A 20054-nucleotide genomic window follows, 5' to 3' on the forward strand; every position below is an offset into this window, starting at 1 on the left:
GACCATATACTATACATTATTTCATCTAACATGTTTTTGAGATTCATCCACGTTATTAGGTATATCAGCAGTTCACTCATTTTACAGTCAATGAATAGTCCATTATATGGCTATGCCATGATTTATTTATCCATTCTCCTTCAGGGACACTGGATTGCTTACTGTTTTGAGCTACTACAAATAGGGTAACTATAAACATCTTTATATGTATCTTTAGATGTATATGTATCTTTATATCTTTAGATGTATGCATCTTTTTGTGGTTATACTGTATTTTCATTTATCTTGGGTAAACACCTGGAAATGAAATTGCTGGGTCATAATATTTTATTTATTTATTTATTTATTTTTGGTACCAGGGATAGAACTCGGGTCCTTGCGCTTGCAAGGCAGGCCACTGAACCACTGAGCTAAATCCCTGGCCTGGGTCATAATATTTTATAGTAATTGCCAAACAGCTTCTCAAAATGGTTATACTATTTTACATATTAACATATGTACACTCAAGCTTTTCCATATATTTGCCCATATCTGATGCTGCCAGTCTTACTTTTTAGATGTTCTGCTAGCTATGTCCCAGTTTTAATTTGCATTCTCCTAATAACTCATAATGTCAAGCACCACTTCATTTACTTATTGAGCTTTTTTTTGTGGTGGTGGTGGGGCATACTGGGGATTAAACCCAAGGCCTTTGCACTGAACTAACATCCCCAGCCCTCAGCCTCTCAGAGTGCTGAGATTAAGGACATACACACTACATCTAGCTAGACAGCTGTATATATCTCCTTTTGTGAAAAATCTGTTCAAGTTTTTTGCTCATTTTAAATTGGGTTATTTGCCTTTTATTGATGATTATCAAGACTTTTTGATGTACACTGGGTATAGTCTCTTATCACATATACTTCAAATATTTTCCTCAGTCTATGGCTTATCTATTAATGAAATCTTTTGATGAGCAGAAAATTACATTTTGATGAATACCGATTTATCCATTTTTTTCTCATTTGGTCATTAGTAGTTTTTCATATCCTGACCAAAGAATCTTTGCTTACTCAGGGTTGTAAAGATCTTTTCCTGTTTTTCTTCCAGAAGCTTTATAGTACTTGGCTTTTATATTTAAGTCTCTGATTCATCCTGAATTGATTTTTTTTTTTTTTTTTTGGCATCAGGGATTGAACTTGGAACCTTGTGCTTGTGAGTCAGGCAGTGGTTGAATTGATTTTTGTATATGGTATGAGACACGGGTTAAGGTTGTTTTCCATATTTAAAAATAACTGGATAAAGAAGATGTGTTTTTTTTTATAAAATGGAATACTACTCAGTCATAAAGAATGAGAAATTAGAGTCATTCATAGGAAAATGGATGCATATTGAGGATATACTCTTAAGTGAAATTAATAAGTCATACATGTAAATACTGAATAGTTTCTTTGGTGTGAAAAACTGTAATTGTACATAAGATCCTAATAGTATAACTGACAATATGAAATAGGAAGAAAAGGGCTAAAGGTGTAGGGGAAGTGGGAAGGGTAAAAAAAGGAAATAAGGGAAAAGAAAAATATATGAGAACATTAAAAAATGGAAATAAAGTATTTATAAATAGGGAAGAGAGGAGGGGGTGAAGGGAGGGCAGGGGTAAAGGGAAAAACGAGAACCAAGACCTGTCATGTAAAGGTACAAGATCCCAATGATGACTGTAACTGTACTGTATACTTAAAATGTACCAATAAACTCAACGAGGAAAAAAACAACAACTATTACAGACATGATTTTTACAAAAGTTTTCCTTTCTCTATTTAATTTCTTAGCACTTTTGTGCTAAAATCAACTAACCATATAACATGTACCCAGGTCTCTGGTAATCTTAAAATCAAGTAATACATCATCCATTTTTTTCTTCTTTTTCAAGATTGTGTTTCTTTGTAAATTTTTCTTCTCTACTTCTTCAAAATAGCCTGCTAGAATTTTGATAGGGGACTGTGATAAATCTATATATCATTTTACAGAGAATGGATGTTTTAACAACAAAGACTTGCAATCCATGAACAAATCTTTTAATTTATTCAAGACCTTAATTTCACTCAGCAACATTTGTAGTTTTTAAGGTAGAGGTCTTACATGTTTTCAACAGGTTTACTTCTAAGTAACTGATGTTTTAAACTGGTATTGTGATGCTCAATGCCTAGATCCATTATTCCACTAGGAGGAATAGAGAACGGCATTTTCATTCATTCTTTACTTTTTTTATTAACTAAAATTCTGCTGTAAAGAGTTCTAACTATCAACTGTTTGGTTATCCCAAAGTACTTGTCATTTAGGAAAGGCAGGACAAAAATTTTCTCTTTATCATTACTCAACTCATACTAGTGGTTCCTTATCATCCTCAAAGGCAAAAAACAAATTTTTATTTAAAAAAATTTTTTTTGGTACTGGGGATTGAAATTGGGTCCTTGTGCTTGCAAAGCAAGCAGCAGCACCACTGAACTAAATCCCCGGCCCCAGAAACAAATTTTTAAAAAATCATTATAACCAATAATCATTATATCCAATTATCAGGGAAACTGCTATCAGAAAAATTGTATATCATTATTTCCAATTATCTGCCCCTTAATGGAATATCATATAGCCACAAACAATGATAACAATAACAGGAGAAATGCTAAGGCTATGACACTAACAAAAAGTAAAATGATATAAAAGTGAGTTAAGATTATAACATACAAAACTATGTTTATGAAAAATGATTGCAAAAAATAAGTTGTTAATATGATTATATGAGGGTGATGGGATTAAGATTAATCATATTTATTATTTTTGTACTTGGTTATACTTAACTTAGCATACTGTATTTATATGCATGTATGTCTTTCTTTCCTGCACACATACCAAATACTTAAATAGTGATTTTTCACTGAAGAACTCTGGGACTCCTGCCTAGGAGGTCCTCTCAGATGTTAATGTCCTGTCCAGAGAATGCATGAGGATAAATGGATTGCTGTCTGTAGTTCCAAGGCCAAGCTTTTACAGGTCATTCTCTATTTAAATCAATGCAACTATATCTAACTATGGAGTCTTTGTGGGAACACATCCTATTTGGTCAGGCCTTGGCTTGCAGGAGCTCCAAGCTGTAAGGTCTGAACTATCATTTATGACTATCTAGACATGTGTAAATAATAAACAAAAAGAGGTAAAGAAGCAAAATCTTCTCAGATTATTTCCTTTTTCTTAGCCTTAGGTGATCACAGACCAAATCAGAAAAAGGACTTCTAATCCCATGTCCAGAGCTGAATGAAAAGTTTTCCTTCTGCTAAATCAGTTTGTAGAACTTCTGCTATCTGGGGTCTCCAGAAAAGGGACACCGCTTCCTGCTTCATAGTTCCTGAAGGTCGGCATCCCTAACAATGGTTATTTGTTTCAGCATACTGAGAATGCTGTGTAAATTTTAAGAGTCACATAAAAGTCCAAAGGATTTTGCTTAGCTTAGTAACACTTCTGAGAATGGAATAACTGGTCATGACTCATTACCACTGGCAGCTGGGTCCTAGCACTAAGTTTATTACCGTTTTTCTCATGTGGGAGGTAAGGATACTGACCTACTTTTAAGAGGCCATGCCCGCTGAATGGCTTTCACAACTCTGAGGAGAAAACTAGTCAGTCTCCTTTTAACAAAGCTCTTCTGTAACATGGCTGCCTGGCTAGTGTTCTGGCTGGACAGTGAGTTTTCCCTTGTGGGAGGCCCATTAATCTGGCTAAGGCTGCACATGGCTTTGTTGGGCTCATACTCTCCTTCCAAGCTATGTGGCCCAGAGAGTTCAGGGAAAGGAGGTGGTATATGCAGCCAGGATGGCTCACCTGCTGGGTAGTGGCCAGACAGTACTCTGCTGTGCTCAGGATGCTGCAGATGAGGCTGAGCTCCTCAAGAGTGAACTTGGCCACTTCGGAGCCCTCCTTTTCCTTGAGGAGGCTGCTGATGGTCAACCCTCCACTGCTGGTGGTGGTTCTAAAGAAAAGGAACAAAAACTAGCCAAGCCGCAACTTCTAATTTGCTTCCTGAGCCAGAAACTGCATTTTGTAAGACAAAGTAAAAAAGGAAAGGAAAGACTGGCCATGGCCCAAAGATATCCACATACAATGAGTCCTTTTCCTCCTGACCTCACCTTGATTGTCATCTGTTTAGATTCTTTCAGCAAAGGAGTAAGAAGAGACAACCCCAAGAATAATCAAGCTTATTAACTACAAGGACCAGCTTTAGCTTGGAATTTCTTGCTAGGCACAACTCACTTAGATCAACAGTAGAAAAAAAGTTGGTTCTCCAATCCCTGCTGAGTACATCATTTCTTTTGGGCTGGGATACTGACTAATACACATACGAACATGCTCACAGGATAATGTTAAGTGAAAGCAGCAGGGTATAAAACAATCAGTAGTAGAGGCCCAATTGTGTTCAACAAACAAAAGCATGCACACCACACATATTATATGTGTGTATGTATATGTGTATATAAATAAACAAGTCAGGAAAAAAATAAAAATTGTAAAATAATTTTCATCATAATCAAAGAAGTTCTCATCAGTAAACCATACACAACACTTCAAATCTCCTGTACAGCATGGGCTGTATTCTCTTTTCTCTGATTAATATAAAATTCCCATACATGACACACTTAGTGACAATGCCAAAAACGAATTCTAAAATTGTTAATGAGGATGATTTGGGAATTTTTTGTAAATACTGAATTCAGAAGTGTTTTATTAGGTCATTATTCTATTACAGTTGAAACTGCTATAAAACCAAAACATCTCTAAAATGAATATCTGCTTATTTTAAGTAATATACTTTAAGTATTATATAATAATCTTCCATGTCTCAGAACACAGTGAAATCACTGTAATTGTGGGCTTTGCTATACACCCTCCTCCCTGCAAATCTTATCATATCTTTAAAAAGATATGAGATGCAGATACCATAAAAGACATTGGAACCTAATCAGAGGGAAAATCAGACTCATGCTTCCTATATACCTCTACAGGGAAAATCAGACTCATGCCTCCTATATACCTCTACAGGTTATAATCGCACTGAATAAGGATTGAATGAAATCACCTACACTATTTAATAGTTATTTCCATCACCTTGTATTTTGCTAAGTAGCTAATGTTGAATCCATGTAAGTTACATACATACATATACTGTATAATAGGACTGACTCCCCAAAGTTCACTGTGGTAGGATGTGACCTACACTGGCAGCCAGGGTGAGCATCTCTGCTAACTGGCTGTGGAATGTCATTAGATAGGAAATAGTGTCAGACCTTGGGAACTTAAAAGAATGTTTTCCTCCTTGATACTCTTGGCAGTTCAGTAAACAACTTCAGAGTTGATTTCTTTAAAGATTTCCATATTTAGGAATATTTAGACTCTCACTTCACCATTCAAAAAGTGAAGAATGGGACTCACTTGGGCAGGTTGCCAGAGAGGATTTTCCAGGCATATTCTCGGAGGTACTTCTGGAAAATGGTGGTCAGGGCAATCATTGGCTCCCCGGTGCTGAGTTGTGAGCACTGCACCATGCACTTCTTGTAATAGACAAAGAGGTCAGCACAGCTGGGGAGCACAGTGCCCCCTTCATCAGTGTTGGGCTTTGGTGGCCCCTGGGTTTTGAAATCAGCCACAAACCGATCTATCAGCTCTCCAAGGTTTCTAGAAGAAAGAAAATCTAAAATGTTATTTTACTTCAAGAATTACAAAGCAAGGGCCGGGGAATTAGCTCAGTGGTTCTGCCGCCCGCCTCACCAAGTGCAAGGACCCGAGTTTGATCCCCGGTACCCGCCCCCCAAAAAAGAAAGAATTATAAAGCAAACTTGCCTATTTGCAATGTACATAAGTTGCTGCCATGATTAATCATTCCTGATGCTGTTTAAACTTAATATTGAGTCAATTTTTATCAATACCATTCACCACTACCACCATCCCTACCATAACAGCAGAGATGAAGGTTAGCATTTGTATGCTGCTTTGTATTTTTTTTTTTTTTGCTGCTTCGTATTTTTAAAACATTTTTATTTATTAAGTTTATTCATACGTTTTAGGTATATAATATGATGACATTCATCATTGGGAATTTGTACCTTTATATAATATATCTTGGTTCTTATTTTTTCCCTGCCCTCCCTTCAACCCCTCTACCTCCCCAAAGACTGTTTCTGTTTATTCCTTTTTTCATATTTATTTCTTTCCCCAACCCTTCGCACTTCCCCTTCAGACCTTTTTTCCCTATTTCATATTATTTATTATACTTTTTTTTTTGGTACTGGGGATCGAACTGGGCTCTTGAACTTGTGAGGCAGGTAGCAGAACCAATGAGGAAAATCCTGGGCCCTATGTATTATACATTTTGATCCTTATTTACACTTTCAGTTTTTCACACCAGAGAAACTATTCAGTATTTAAATATGTGTCCTATTTATGTCACTTAAGAACATGGCTTCAATGTGGCAAATGTGCCATTTGCTGCTTCGTATTTTCAAGACACTTTATTATCACATTTGACCCTACGATTTTGTAAGGAAGATGGAGAATTTTTGGCCTTTCTAGAAGATGAGAAAATTGAAACTTAGAAAGTTTGTAACAAAACTTTGAGGCAGAGCTGAGTCTAGAGTCTACCATTAAAGTTAAATCCACTGTCCTACTACTAGTTATTACTATTTACCAAAAATGAAAACCCTAAACAATACTAACAGTGATTATTTTCCAAACATGTATACAGTAGTAGGTGTCATGGTGGTGCTTTTATAAGCATCATCTCACTGAACTTCAGTTACTCTTCACAATAACCTTACAAAGCGGGGACTGTTCTATCCTTTTCAAGAAGTTAGGTAAGTACCTTGTCCAAAGTCATACAACAAGAAAGTGGGGAAGTCAAGACCTAAAATCAAGTATCCTGGCTCCAACCCTCATGGATTTAACCAGTTCACTTCATAAAAATGTTTGTGATGTCAGCAAAGATTGTGACATCAAGAACCTAAATGTATCCAATGAATAGAGAAACTGTCTTTTTAAAAAATCAAACAACCAAGCAAAAGCCCCCCAAAACTAACACTTTCTTCTCTTCAATGCAAATTGCAGTTTTCATCTTAGAACTTCCAGAATTGAAGATATAACTAAATTTTAGGAAGAGCAGGTAGGAGCAGCTCTGGGTCTGTCTCAAATTATGTAGGTGATACCACTGTGATCTGTCTCCCATTTCCCATTCAAACACCCCTAAATTTGCTGTCACTACTCTAAGTCTTCACAAGCCAGAGTCCAGTAGGGTCATATGCACTGTCCTTTGCACAATCATACAATGAGAGTCCCCCTCTCCTGACAAGCAGCACCTCTTCAGGTGCTGTCTAAGGCTACAAGAATCCAGCTGTGCTTTAAAAATATAGTTATAGGGCTGGGGATTTAGCTCAGTGGTTCCATTGCCTGCTTCACAAGTGCAAGGTCCCGAGTTTGATTCCCAGTACAAAAAAAAAACCCAAACATATATATAGTTATAGAGCATATAATAGGTTATATAGTTATAGACCATATAATAGGAAGAAAAGAGAAGAACTACACATAACATCAACTAGCAGGAATAGGAAAAAAACGACATTTTATTCAAGTGCTTTTCTTATTCAAAACTTACTATATCCAGATGTAACCACCATGCCCTCAAAAGGCTTCAGGCCTGGGCTAGGTCTTTGTGAAGATAGTCAGAATGCAGGAAAGGATCTCATTAGTTGACTTTGGAAAGCTCCGTGGTCACCACCCCTAATCCTCACAGCCTCTTCTTGCCCCACTTCTTCATCTACCTTCCCACCTCTCAGAGCTTTCCGCCTGGCCAAGCATCCCTCTGTGGGCCTCCTGTTCGGCCTGCTCCCATCACTGGGCCTTTGCCTATTGCCTCTAGGGCAAAAGTGCTCTCTCTACCTCTGCGCTGCTCAGCTCAGGCCTTACCCTTACAACTCCAGCCACTTCGATCCCCTCTATCTATCATCTGACACTTTTAAAACACCTGAATATACAGTGTAAGGATGCCAACTACTCAACAAATGTGCTAATCTTCCCCCAGCTTGGGCCCACAATGGGTGATGTTAATCAACAGTGGTCTCTTTTTCCCTGATCAAGGGTGTAATTCCAGAATCCTTGTGTTACCAGTCACCTCTCCTAAGATGAAGCTGGTAAAAAAAATGAAAGCTGCCCGCTTTACAGTGGTAAAGTCATTTGCTCATGTCTATTACCACAAACTCCTTAACAGCAGAGAGAATGTTCATGCTCTCCCGGCCCACTACTCAGCCTTATGCATCATATTAATCTTCATGTTGGGACACAATGCATACTTAGCTCATCAAACTCCACATTTTGTTTCTAAGGGGTGGGAATAAAGCAATAGAAAAGTAGAGATGGAGCAGGGCTGGCACAGTGAAGAGAGAAACAGATTCCACTTGAGTCTGCTCAGGAGAGACTCTAATTGCCAAATTAACAGTGCCAACCAAAGCAGGGGCCAGAGGTCTGAGTGATTCTTACTTTAATAATCTATTTTATCTATTCCTCTAGAAGCTAGATACTCATCTGCTTCCTATTTTAGATCCAGTCTGATGAATAAGATTATTAATTATGATCATATGGCATCAAGAAAATTTCATTTTAAAAGACTCCAAAGATCTTCTACATTTTAAAGAATGTTCACCAAGTTACTTTTGAAATTGTTTTCTAGCATGGATGAGAAGCAATCAAGGAAACATTCCCCAGCCTGCCCTTGTCCACTGTTTCCATCAGTCTGCTTCAATGCCACGTAAGATGTTAAAAATGGGCAGTCCATTATTATACAGACTAAAGAATAAAAGCTACCCCAGTGAAAATGGAGATTCTTTTTTGAATAGATGATTCTATCCAATGAAATACTGATTAACCACTTATTATTTGAAGTTGAAATGTTATAAGTATAAGATACACATGAATAAAACTTAAAGAAAAAGGTTATCATTTGTTTCAGGCCTCAAACACTACCCTGAATTTTAGCAAGACTTTCACACAGGACTCCTAGAAGAAGGGATGTATGGCATAATGACTTTCTGACTAGAATTATAGGTATCTTTTACAATCTAAAGCAAGTGCAATCAAGTAGGAGTTTATAGAGGGCCAAGTCTAGACCTAGGTGCTGTGGGATCAAGAGAGTCTCTGCCATTAGGAACTTCTGGCTTATCTGAGGAGATAGGACCTATGTGCTTACAATATTTAGATCTTAAGACAGCAACAAAATTTTATAGCACAATATTTGCAGACAATATTTTAGACAAAGGAAATAACTGAGGAGGCTATAAAGATATCTTTGCAGAAGACTGAGGTAGAGAACAAAGACGTGTATGTGAGCACAGGATATGTACGTGAGGAAGAGGATGAAAAGAGTGAGAGGGGCTTGGCTGAGGTCAGAGATACCAACTGAGTAAAGTGTTAGATTAGAATTGGAGGTATCAGCACAAGCTTGTGGGTTTTAATATATAAACAAACATAAAACTAGGTATAGGTATAGGTGTGTGTATAGCTACATGTAAGTTCATATGCATATGTCGTAGCTCTCTCAAATGTGGATTGAGAAGTAATGATACCCAAACAGCAATGAGCATACTGAATACTCAGAACCTGGTTTCTTTTTTTCTGAGAAAGGGTCTTGCTTCGTAGTTCAGGCTTGCCTTGAACTCACTGTGTAGCCCAGGCTGGCCTTGAACTCATAGTGATCCTCCTGCCTCAGCCTCCCAAGTACTGGGATTATAAGCATGCGCCACCACACTTGGCAAGATGTTGGTTTCTACATATCACTCTGCACCACCATATATCCTTGGAAATATGGATGATCCCAGGGCTGGGGTAGGAAAGTACAAAAGAAGCCTATGGGCTATTTGACTATGCAATAAAAGAAGGGAAATATTAAAAATACAATAAAGATGCATATAAAAAAGATGCAGAGCCAGCTTGAAGAGGCTCCCACTGGCCAAATCAGGAACAATTGGAGCACTGAAATAAATAATGAGGGATCCTGGAGAAGCAAAAGGTCATTAATGCAAAAACTGGTAAGATTCAAGAAAGGTCTAGAGGGCCAAGGATTTAGCTCAGTGGTTCCGCTGCCTACTTCACAAGCTCAAGGACCCGAGTTCGATCCCTGGTACCAAAAAAAACAAAACAACCCCCGCCCCAAAAAAAGGTCTAGAGATGAGTAAATAGTATTGTACCAATTTTAACTTGCTAGATTTGATAACTCTGCTTTGCAAGATTATAACAGTAGGAGGAGTGGGGTGAAGAGAATGTGGGAAATTTGTACTATGTTTGAAAAAATTCTATAGGTACAAATTTATTCTAGTATAAAGTAATGGGAGATAATAATTCCTATAATGAGCCATGCTGATGTAGGAAACAGGGGAGAAGTAAAAGCTATTTTCTTAAAGCAGATGCCAACTAATAAACGAGGAAGAGATGACAAGAAGAAAAATCAACATTTGGCAACCATCTGAGTAAGTTCAGATAAGACTCATCAATGAGTGGTAAAACAAGTAAGTAAAAGATGGGAAAAGACTACTGATTCAATTTCTCTAACTTGCTAATTACTTATTATTGAGAAAAAATTACTTAAATTGAGAAACTGGCAGACAACATAAAACAAAGTAATAAAAATGAACATCTCAAGTTACCGGACAACTGACACCGTGTGCCTTCTGATATGAATTACCAAGTACACAGCAGCACTTATGCACATATAAATCATGACAAAACATCAGACAAACCCAAATGCAGGGAAATTCCACAAAGTTGCTGGCCTGTGTGCTTCAAAATTTCAAGGTAATGAAAGACAAAGAAAGGTTTAAGTTACTTTTCTGTACTGAAGGAGACCAAAGAGACAAATAAATGCAGCCTGTTTCCTGGAAAGAATCTTAGACCTACTAAAAAATAAATAAATAAAAAATAAAACACATGATTGAGACAACTGGTAAAATGGGGAGGGTCTATGAATCAAATGGTAATACTGTATTAATGTGAACTTCCTGACTTTTATAATTGTAGTGATATAGATTGCGTCTTTGTTTTTAGGAAGTACATGTTGAAGTATGGAGCAATGAGACCTTTTGCCTGCAACCTGAGAATTCAAATGGTTGAGAAAATGGTATATGGCTATACACACACACACACACACACACACACACACACACACACACACACACACATGAGAGAGAGAGAGAGAGAGAGGCAAAGAGACAGAGAGAGAAGGGGGAGAGATAACTGTTAAATGGGAGTCTGGGTGAAGGGGACACAGGAACTTTATATACAATTCTTGTATCTCTTCTGTAAGTTGGGATTAAATAATAAAAAACAAACATAACTAGTTACAGAGAGAATCTAGGCTTAACAAAGCTGGCAAGGGATCAGGGAGCTCTGTTCTAGCAGAAGTTATTACAGAGAGCTCAGGAATGGGCAGAAATGGAGTCACCAATATGTTCCTCACCAAGAATACCAAAGAATGGAGAGAAGACAGTGCCTATGGAAGAATCTTTCCTTCAGAATCACTTGAGGGAGATTACTACATTACTTCCACTCCCTTGGGTGGAAGATACACTATTTTCCTCCTTACATAAAAGTGGAGAAAGCCACATAAAGCACATAAGGACAGCTTAACTCAACCTATTAAGGAGGTGGCTACGGGGATCCTAGTTCTTGCTCCTCCCTGGGCACCAGCTTTTTACTGCTGCTTGGCCTTTGGCTGAGGAAGCGGCTGTCAGAACGTTCCCTGGACAAGTGGGAGGCTGGGACATGAGAGGGTGGACCCCATGCCAGGCCCCACAGGAAGCTGGTAATGCCGATAAGGCCACCCACCCACACAGGAGTCCTGAACAAGGTCAGGGAGGGCAAGACAAGCACAGTTCCTGAGTACCACTCACTGTCACCTAGGGCCACTATGTCATCTGGTTTCACTCTCACTACAAATCCAGTGAGGAAGACATTATTAACTTCTTCATAGCGATGACAAAACAGTGTGAAAAAAGTTAAGTAGCCTGCTTGGGGTCCCAACCTAATAAGTGCAGAGCTTTGATTCAAGTCTGGCACCTGGGCCCCTGCTCTTCCCACTAGGCTGGGCTGCTCTCTGTCATCTGAGAACTTTTCAACAATCTAAGATCTTTCTCCTTTGCAGATTTTTGAGTTAGTGCTACAGAGAGTAGTAAATGCACAAAAATCAGCCACCACCAGAGTTCCATCTCTAGCCTCAGAATTCTTTGATTGAAGGAAGGAAGGGCTTCCAAAAGCCCCTTGAAATGATACTCAAAATTAGTATGTGTGTACACTTGGAATTTTTTTTTTACCAGTGTCTAATCATTTTGTCTGACTCTCTCCTTTGATAAAAGAGGAAGTTTAACTCCATCTTCTATTCCAAACTTCTACAGCTTTTTCTAGAGCCACAATAGAACTATCCAGGCCTCCTTCTTTGAAGAGCTTCCATTGCTTCCCTAATGCTTGGAAACATACTAGTGAGGCAAAATGCAGGACAAGCGGCATTGTCCATAAAAAAGTGGAGAGGCCCTGAGGAAGGGAGGCTGGCTCTTTGCCCAGATAATGAGTAGACTTTATGTGAATCAAAGCCACACGAAGAGTAGATATCAGAACTACTATTATAATTCAGAAAAGCGACTTCTTTTCCTCTGTTGCAGTACTGGGGATCAAACTCAGGACCTTGTGCTTGCAAGGCAGGCGCGGTGCCACTGAGCTAAATCCCCAGCCCAGAAAAGTGACTCTAGACCAGGTTGGTTTTGGGAAAGGATGTGGTTATCTGAGGTATGTATACTTTATACCCTGAACCCAGTAGCTTGAAAGTAGCTTTGAAATAAGAATTTTTATTAGAATTTGGGGTGATAAGGAAAGATGGGGCTCTGGCTAGGGATGCTCAGAGATGTGTTAGTCTAATAGGCAAATAATTCTTTTTCCTCTGTCCCTCAGGGGTTGTCTTATGAATTTCCTATGGGAAACTTTTGTTTTTGAGATGGAGTCTTACTGTGTTGCCCAGGCTGGTCTTGAACTGAAGGCTGAAGTGCTCCTCTCACCTCAACCTCCTGAGTTTCTGGGACTATAGGCATACACCACTGTGCACAGTTTGGGAGGAAACTTTGAGTACAGGAGACAGGGTGCTCCCACAGGACAAAACTGCCTCTCTGTGTGCCTGCTGGACACATGCCCAGTAGATAGAGAGGAGGAGGGAAACCAAGGCTTCACAAGGCAAATAATGGCAAGTCAATTTTTTTGGCTTAGGGGAAGGGTTTATTTTTGTTAAGACAGAAAGTCTTTCACAAGGTTTAGTTTCTGGGATTTTAATGTGAAATATTTTGTAATCAAGGAGTAAGTAAGAGGGTAGAAGAGAAGTGGGGCTTTGGCTATAACCATAAAATCAAATAGATGAAACCAATACAATGGTACCTTTGTTCATAAACATTTGCTTTTCTTTGCAAACAATTTGGTTTGCAAACAGAAGCATTTGGCAAAATTTTGTTTTGTTTACAAACTCTGCATAGATGAAAAATATGATTGAGACCATCCATCCCACACAAACACAAATATGTCCATCTTTTCCAAAAATAGAACAAATTAAGTTTGTGAACCGAGGTAGCATTTACTGTCTCATGTAGTGACTCTACCTGAAATATTCTCTTAATCTTATGGCTTACCCCTGAAATATTTTAAAACAAGAATTTGATAACCCATGATAGAAGCATAAACAAAGGGGTGTGGGGAGGCTGGGCAAAGTAGGGCCTAAATGTGTCAGTCCTGACTTAAGTCAGTCCTTCACAAACAAATGGGACAAAGCAAACGGCTGCCTTTAGCAAAAAACAGTAGCTTCTCAGTAAACAGGGCAAACAGACTCAAAAGAAAGTATACAACCCACCTGGCACCGAGAAGTCCAGTGATTATGTAACACTTGAGCATCCTTGAGTCACAACTATTTCACCCTAGATTCCTTAGCTCCTCCAAAACCCATATAAGCCTAATTCCTTTCCCAGTTAGTTGCTAATATCTCTCTCCTAGTATGAGCCCATCCACTCATGGATGAAATCTCTCCCAGACAGCTGCCACTATCTCTCTCCCAATGTCAGCCCATCCACACATGGATGTGATAAACGCAGCTTTTTCCAGCTAGCTACTAGAATCTCCTGATTTTAGCTTCTGTCAACTGGAATAAACATTCCTTTCAAAAGCCTAATTTTGACAAGTGGATTCTTTATGACAAAATGTTTTTCCAGAGAACTCTCCTCAAGAGCTTTCTCAACAGCCACTGGTATTCTCCTGTGTGAGCCACTCTCTCCCCTCCTAAGAGTGTCTGTGGTAGCCCAGGTCCAGCCTTTCTCTGGGTAGCCTGTCCTGCTCCAGAAACCCAACTTTTCCAAAACCTGCCTTTCCAGTATGGAAGGGCTCTCAACAGTACTTTGGCTGTGGCAATCAGAGATGAGGTGGGGGTCTTCTTCCTTAGCTAATATCCCCCACATAAATAATGGGCCCTGGAACATGAAACCCTCCTCTGGCTAGGAAGGAAACAGACTGCGATGGCCTGATCTGTAAAGATTTTGGGGGCCTGTGAGTTTGTGAAAAGTATGTACATTAAATGGGTGACCCATAAACTAAAATAAGAATTCATGAGCCCATACTGATATAAACAAACTAATGAGAAAGAAAAGAAATCTCTTCCTTACAATAGAACTCTAACAGTAAAAGTGGAGGAAACAATGGAAGCATTAGGCAAACAAGAGAGGATCTATTGCTCAGGCAATTATCATCAAAGGATGATAAAATGAGTGGGCAAGTGTGGGATGAAAAACACAATATTTACATAGTTTCAAAGTATTTTCCACAAGACACTCAGTAATTACAAAGAGAAAAGTGCTAACTCCACAGTGGAGAAAGCTGGCAGGAACCATAAGTGATCCAAGGTAATAGTCAATAAGGACACAAATCACCATGATGTGCTACTTGAGCCGGTGTACTAAGAAGGATGAAACATCAGGTCTATGGTTTTCTTGCCAAAGAAGCATAACTTGGATTTAGTCAAGAAGAAACTAGGCTACTCAGGAGGCTGAGGCATGATGTTCATGTGAGCCTAGGAGTCAAGACCAGCCTGGGGAACACAGTGAGACCTCCAAAAGTGGGTGGGGCCTGGGGATTTAGCTGAGTGGTTCCACTGCCTGCCTTGCAAGCAGAGGGTCCTAAATTCAATCCCTGGTACAAACAAAAAAAAAAAAGAGAGAGAGTGAGACCTCAGGAAAACTGAAATTGAGGGTACTGTATAAAATAGCTAGTTAAAGCTGGGCACGGTGGCATACTCCTGTAATCCCAGCACTCAGGAGGCTGAGGCAGGAGGATCACTGAGTTCAAGACTAGCCTGGGTTACATAATGAGTTCCAGGTCAGTCTCAACTACATAGACTCTGTCTCAAAAAAAAAAAAAAAAAAAAAAAAAAAAAAAAGCTAGTCAATATTCTTAAAAGCATCAAAGTCATAACAAACAAACAAAAGATAAAGGATTAATTCAAGATTAAAGGACACTAAGAGACCTGACAGATAAAAGCAAGATTATTAAATTTTGGACCAGAAAAAGGATATTAATAAAACAATGCTACCTTCTTGATATTGATGATTGTGATTATATATGATATTAACATTCTTTGGGCAAGGTTATATTGAGAATTTTTTGTCCTATTTTTTGAACTTTTTTGACAGTAAAAATTACTTCAAAAGAAAAAGTAAAATTATACATGAAAATATATACTTTAGAGATTAGGCTTTCTTAAAATGCCCAGTGCCTGACATGGTACAGTTTTGCAGGCTGACATATGGTATGTCAGGGCTCAGTAAGGGCTCAGCACCCACATACAAATGGGGAGTTAGGATCTACTGTGGGGTCAATCTTGGGCTTCTAAGATTTAGAGGCTAAATGATAACACATGAATTTCCAGGGAGGGTCATGGGTATATCAAGTTCCTCCTTCAGCTTCTGAAAGGAGCCAGACCCAACCTGATGAGAGGGGCTAGAAACCCAGGAAGCAAACAGTAAAATATCTGTCACTTACTTGTCTTGGGACTCAATATACACATAGAGATGAGGCTCAAAACACTTGGAAACAATGCCATGAAATGGATTATCTGGAGCTTTAGGTTTCTTCGGCTGAAAGAAAAGAGAGAAGAAAAACGAAACCCTGCATTTGAGCAATCTCTGCAAATTCTTAAGCAATTTCAAAAAACATTATCACTTCAAAGTTCACTCATAGCTCTTAGATAAGAGAGCACTCAATATAATGAAAGTGGGAATAAGTCCTGCATTATGATCGATCCAGTCTGTGAATAAGACACTGGCTTTGTCAGCATCATTTACTTGCTGTATGATTAAAGATTTACTGCTACTTTGACAACACATGCATTTTTCAATCTGGAAGCTATTCATCACCTGACTGATGTTTTAAAAATTTAAATAAATGACCATTTTAGGAAACACACACTGAAATGTTTAGGGGGAAAGGAAATTATGTCTACAACACTTCCAAATTGCTCCATAAGTAAGGGGAGGGAGAAAAGATGAGGAAATAATAAGGTAAATGTAGCAAAATGTCAACAATTGCTGAATCCAGGTGAAAAATATTTAGAAGTTCCTTATAAATAGTCTTCGAATTTTTCTCTAACTAAAAGAAAGAAAATCAAAACAAAGTTGGGCGTAGTGGTGCACACCTGTAATCCCAGCACTTGGGAGGCTGAGGCAGGAGGATCACTGCCAAATTTGAAGCCAGCCTGGGTTACATAGTTCAAGGACAGCTTGAACTACATAGCGAGACCCTGTCTCAACAAAACAAACCAAAACAAAAAAAATAAACACAACAACAAAAAAAAAACCCCAAAAAACAAAAAACAAACCAAAGAAAACCTAAAAACCAAACCGAACCAAACCAACAACAACAAACATTGGGGGAATAGTGCCCAGAGTCTGGCAGAGAAGTCAAAGTGACAGCAGTAGCATTCTTTTTTTTGGTATTGGGGATTGAACGTGGGACCTTGTGCTTTCAAGGCAGGCAGCAGAACCACTGAGCTAAATCCCCAGACCCATCATAAGAAATGCCTGCCACCAACATTCCACAGTGCAGAGAATGACACTGGGGAAAACAAAGTTTCTAGGCCTGAGAATCAGAGAGCATTATCAGACAATGCTGTCACCAATGGGGGAAGCTGGGAGATACGTACACAGCATCTCTATGTACTATGTTAATAACTTATAAGTTTATAAGTATTTCAACATATAAAGTTAGTTTTCCAGTGTTTTGTTTTGTTTTGAGACAAGGTCTTACTATGTTGCCCAGGCAAGCCTCAAACTCCTCATGCCTCAGCAATCCTCCTGCCTCAGTCTCCCATAACACATTTGGGGTGTATAAAATGCAGACCCAAAGTGATAAAAGAAAATGGCTTCATGATACTCCAACAAGCTCAGCTTGACCAGTCTTCTTCATGAGGCCTTGATGAGGAAGACTCAGAAAGAGCTTCATCAGACGGGGCTGCTGTCTCTACCCCACCCACAGTGACTGCTCTGTGCTGCCTATTCATGGAGCACACAGGTCTTCTTGTGGCATTTCCAGTGTGAGCTGACACATGAGAGGAATGATGACAGGGACTGCCTAAGTTTCACTTTCTTACTTTTCTCCTGAGAGGGCAGCCTTCTGCCTATAGCTGCTTCGTGAATGTGCTTGTGTTGAGATAATAGATGCTGGAATTCCTGCTCAAATTGGTGTCTCCCTTTGCACTCTGCAGCTCCCCAAAGGGATGATTCTCAGTTTAAAGAATATACTAAGTAATTTAGCAGTAGCATTCATACTAGATTTCTGAGTATGTGAATTTTGTCCAAAAGCTGCAGACGTTTAAGCTATTTCCTCCTGGAGTTTGATGGAATAATAAAAGGTTACTGTTGTCACAGTAAGGAGGTCTGCAGCTGGTCCCACTTCCTTTCATTACTATCCAATGTAAACAGATTAAATCTAACTGCTCAGATCATCAGAAAGGTACATTTTTAAACAAAAAATTCCTGATTTCTTCTCCCTCTTTCAGTACCCTCAATCCCCATTGAGATGTCATTTTTTTTTAATCCCTGGGAATATCTTGGCAATTAATTCTTGGAGCCCTCTTATAAACTAAACACTACTTCTCATGTTCACTCTGCCTTTCCACAGCCAGGTGTAAACTGCAGTAGTGAACAGGGAGTGATCTTGACCTTGAGGGCCAACTGCCTACTGACTGCAGCAAGACAAGGGCCTGGGTAACCCAGGGCAACTGGTAGAGGCCTTCCCTCAACCACCTCTAGCTGGTTCCTGATAACATCCTGTGGAATCCCTCCCCAGCACCCCACAGGGCTCCTGTATGTCTGTGCACCCACCTCCACAAGCCAGAAATGCGCTGGGAAGGGGGAGACGCTGGGTCTCCCTCTAAACAGCCACAGGGAAGACACGTAGTGATGACAGTGGAAGGTGTGGGCTTACACTCAGGAGCATTAGTCACTGATGTGTATATTTAATGAGGAACAGCCCATGAATTACAGTGGTCATCTAGTACAAGGGTTTTTCATTTTGTTTCTTTTCTTTTCTTTTTTTTAGTATTGGGGATCGAACTTGGGTACTTGCGCTTGCAAGGCAGGTGGCAGAACCGCTGAGCTAAATCCCCAGCCCCTCTTCTTTTTCTTAAACAAACATAAAACTCTAGGTTGAAAAGAAATTTTAGTGGTTCTGCTGCCTGCCTCGCAAGCTCAAGGGCCCGAGTTCGATTCCTGGTACGCCCCCCCCCCAAAAAAAAAGAAAGAAAGAAAGAAAGAAATTTTACCTGGAAGTCCATAATCCAAAGTTCTGTATTGCTCTCACTGTGGGGACCTAGGTCTGTCTTTACTGACTACAGTGACACTGGACAGGGCACAGAGGAATATAGTTTGAGGACTATTAATTAGCCTTCTCTATAGATAAAGAAAGCAGGGAAGTCTGAGACTGGAGGTGACCTATGTAAGGTCACATAATCAACTAAAAGAAGACCAGAATCCAGCATTTTCTCCATCACGTGAGGCTGCTTTATCCTGTGTATTTGTCAAATGTCAATGTCCTATGTCTTTAAAATGGGCAGGTTCAGCCTTACAATAATTTCAAAATTTCATGAGTAAAAAGTTCCAAAGGAAAGAAAAACATTTTACCTATCAATACTGATTTCAAAGGTGGTGGGGACTCTCATATTCAGAGCAATAACATCACCAGCTATGGGGATAACTTCTCATGGCAGTGCTAGAAGCATCTGAATGTTCACTGCACAATTTTGTACATGACAATGGCAGCCACAGACACTGTAGGGACACAGGGGTCCTGAAAATACCACAGTTGCACAAAGCATGCTCCTAGGAGCAGGTAGCCCAGGGAGGGTATAGGACACAGAGGAATAAGACTCCAACTCCTTGATCCTATAGCATGAGAACTGCATCTCTTTCGACAGAAATCTTTTTTTCTCCTACGTTCTCCAATAATATGACATCTTTAAATCAGCTACATCTATTTCCATACATCTCTGGGATACTACCTCAAGACAGCCCTTCAGTTTGGTTCATTCACTTTTATTCATGAGCTTAATTTCTTTGCCCTCCACTTTTTAATATTAAAGATAAAAGCCTGGGAAAGGAATTCTGACTTCTGATTTCTAGACTTGGCTTCCAGTCTCAGCTCCTCCACTTTTAAACTATGTTAACTCTGAGCAAGCTGTTTGGTCTTTGAGCTACAGTTTCAATACCTATGAGACAGGCATTGCAAAGGTGATATGAAATTAAGCATGTAGAGGATTTTTTAATTGTTGCGGGGTGTAGTGGTGCACATCTGTAATCCCAGTACTTAAGAGGCTAAAGTGGGGGCCGAGGATTTAGCTCAGCGGTTCGGTGGCCTGCCTTGTAAGCACAAGGACCCAAGTTCAATTCAATCCCCGGTACCAAAAAAAAAAAAAAAAAAAAAAA

The 20054-nt window shown here is 39.3% G+C and overlaps 1 protein-coding gene across 4 annotated transcripts in view; it reads right to left on the minus strand.

The window, feature by feature from the left end:
- The window catches only part of Vps53 (VPS53 subunit of GARP complex), a 171487-nt gene that overhangs the window by 47365 nt on the left and 104068 nt on the right, over nucleotides 1-20054 (minus strand). For all 4 annotated transcript variants that reach the window (XM_033762863.1, XM_033762861.1, XM_010642173.3 and 1 more), the window contains 3 exons: nucleotides 16117-16211; nucleotides 5458-5700; nucleotides 3853-4000 (listed from right to left, as the gene is read on the minus strand). In XM_033762863.1, coding sequence (XP_033618754.1) covers nucleotides 3853-4000; nucleotides 5458-5700; nucleotides 16117-16211 — 486 coding nt within the window. The remainder of the gene's footprint in view (nucleotides 1-3852; nucleotides 4001-5457; nucleotides 5701-16116; nucleotides 16212-20054) is intronic.

This window comes from Fukomys damarensis, unplaced genomic scaffold, assembly GCF_012274545.1.
Source record: "Fukomys damarensis isolate Sample0158 unplaced genomic scaffold, DMR_v1.0_HiC HiC_scaffold_13, whole genome shotgun sequence".
Classification (NCBI taxonomy): domain Eukaryota; kingdom Metazoa; phylum Chordata; class Mammalia; order Rodentia; family Bathyergidae; genus Fukomys; species Fukomys damarensis.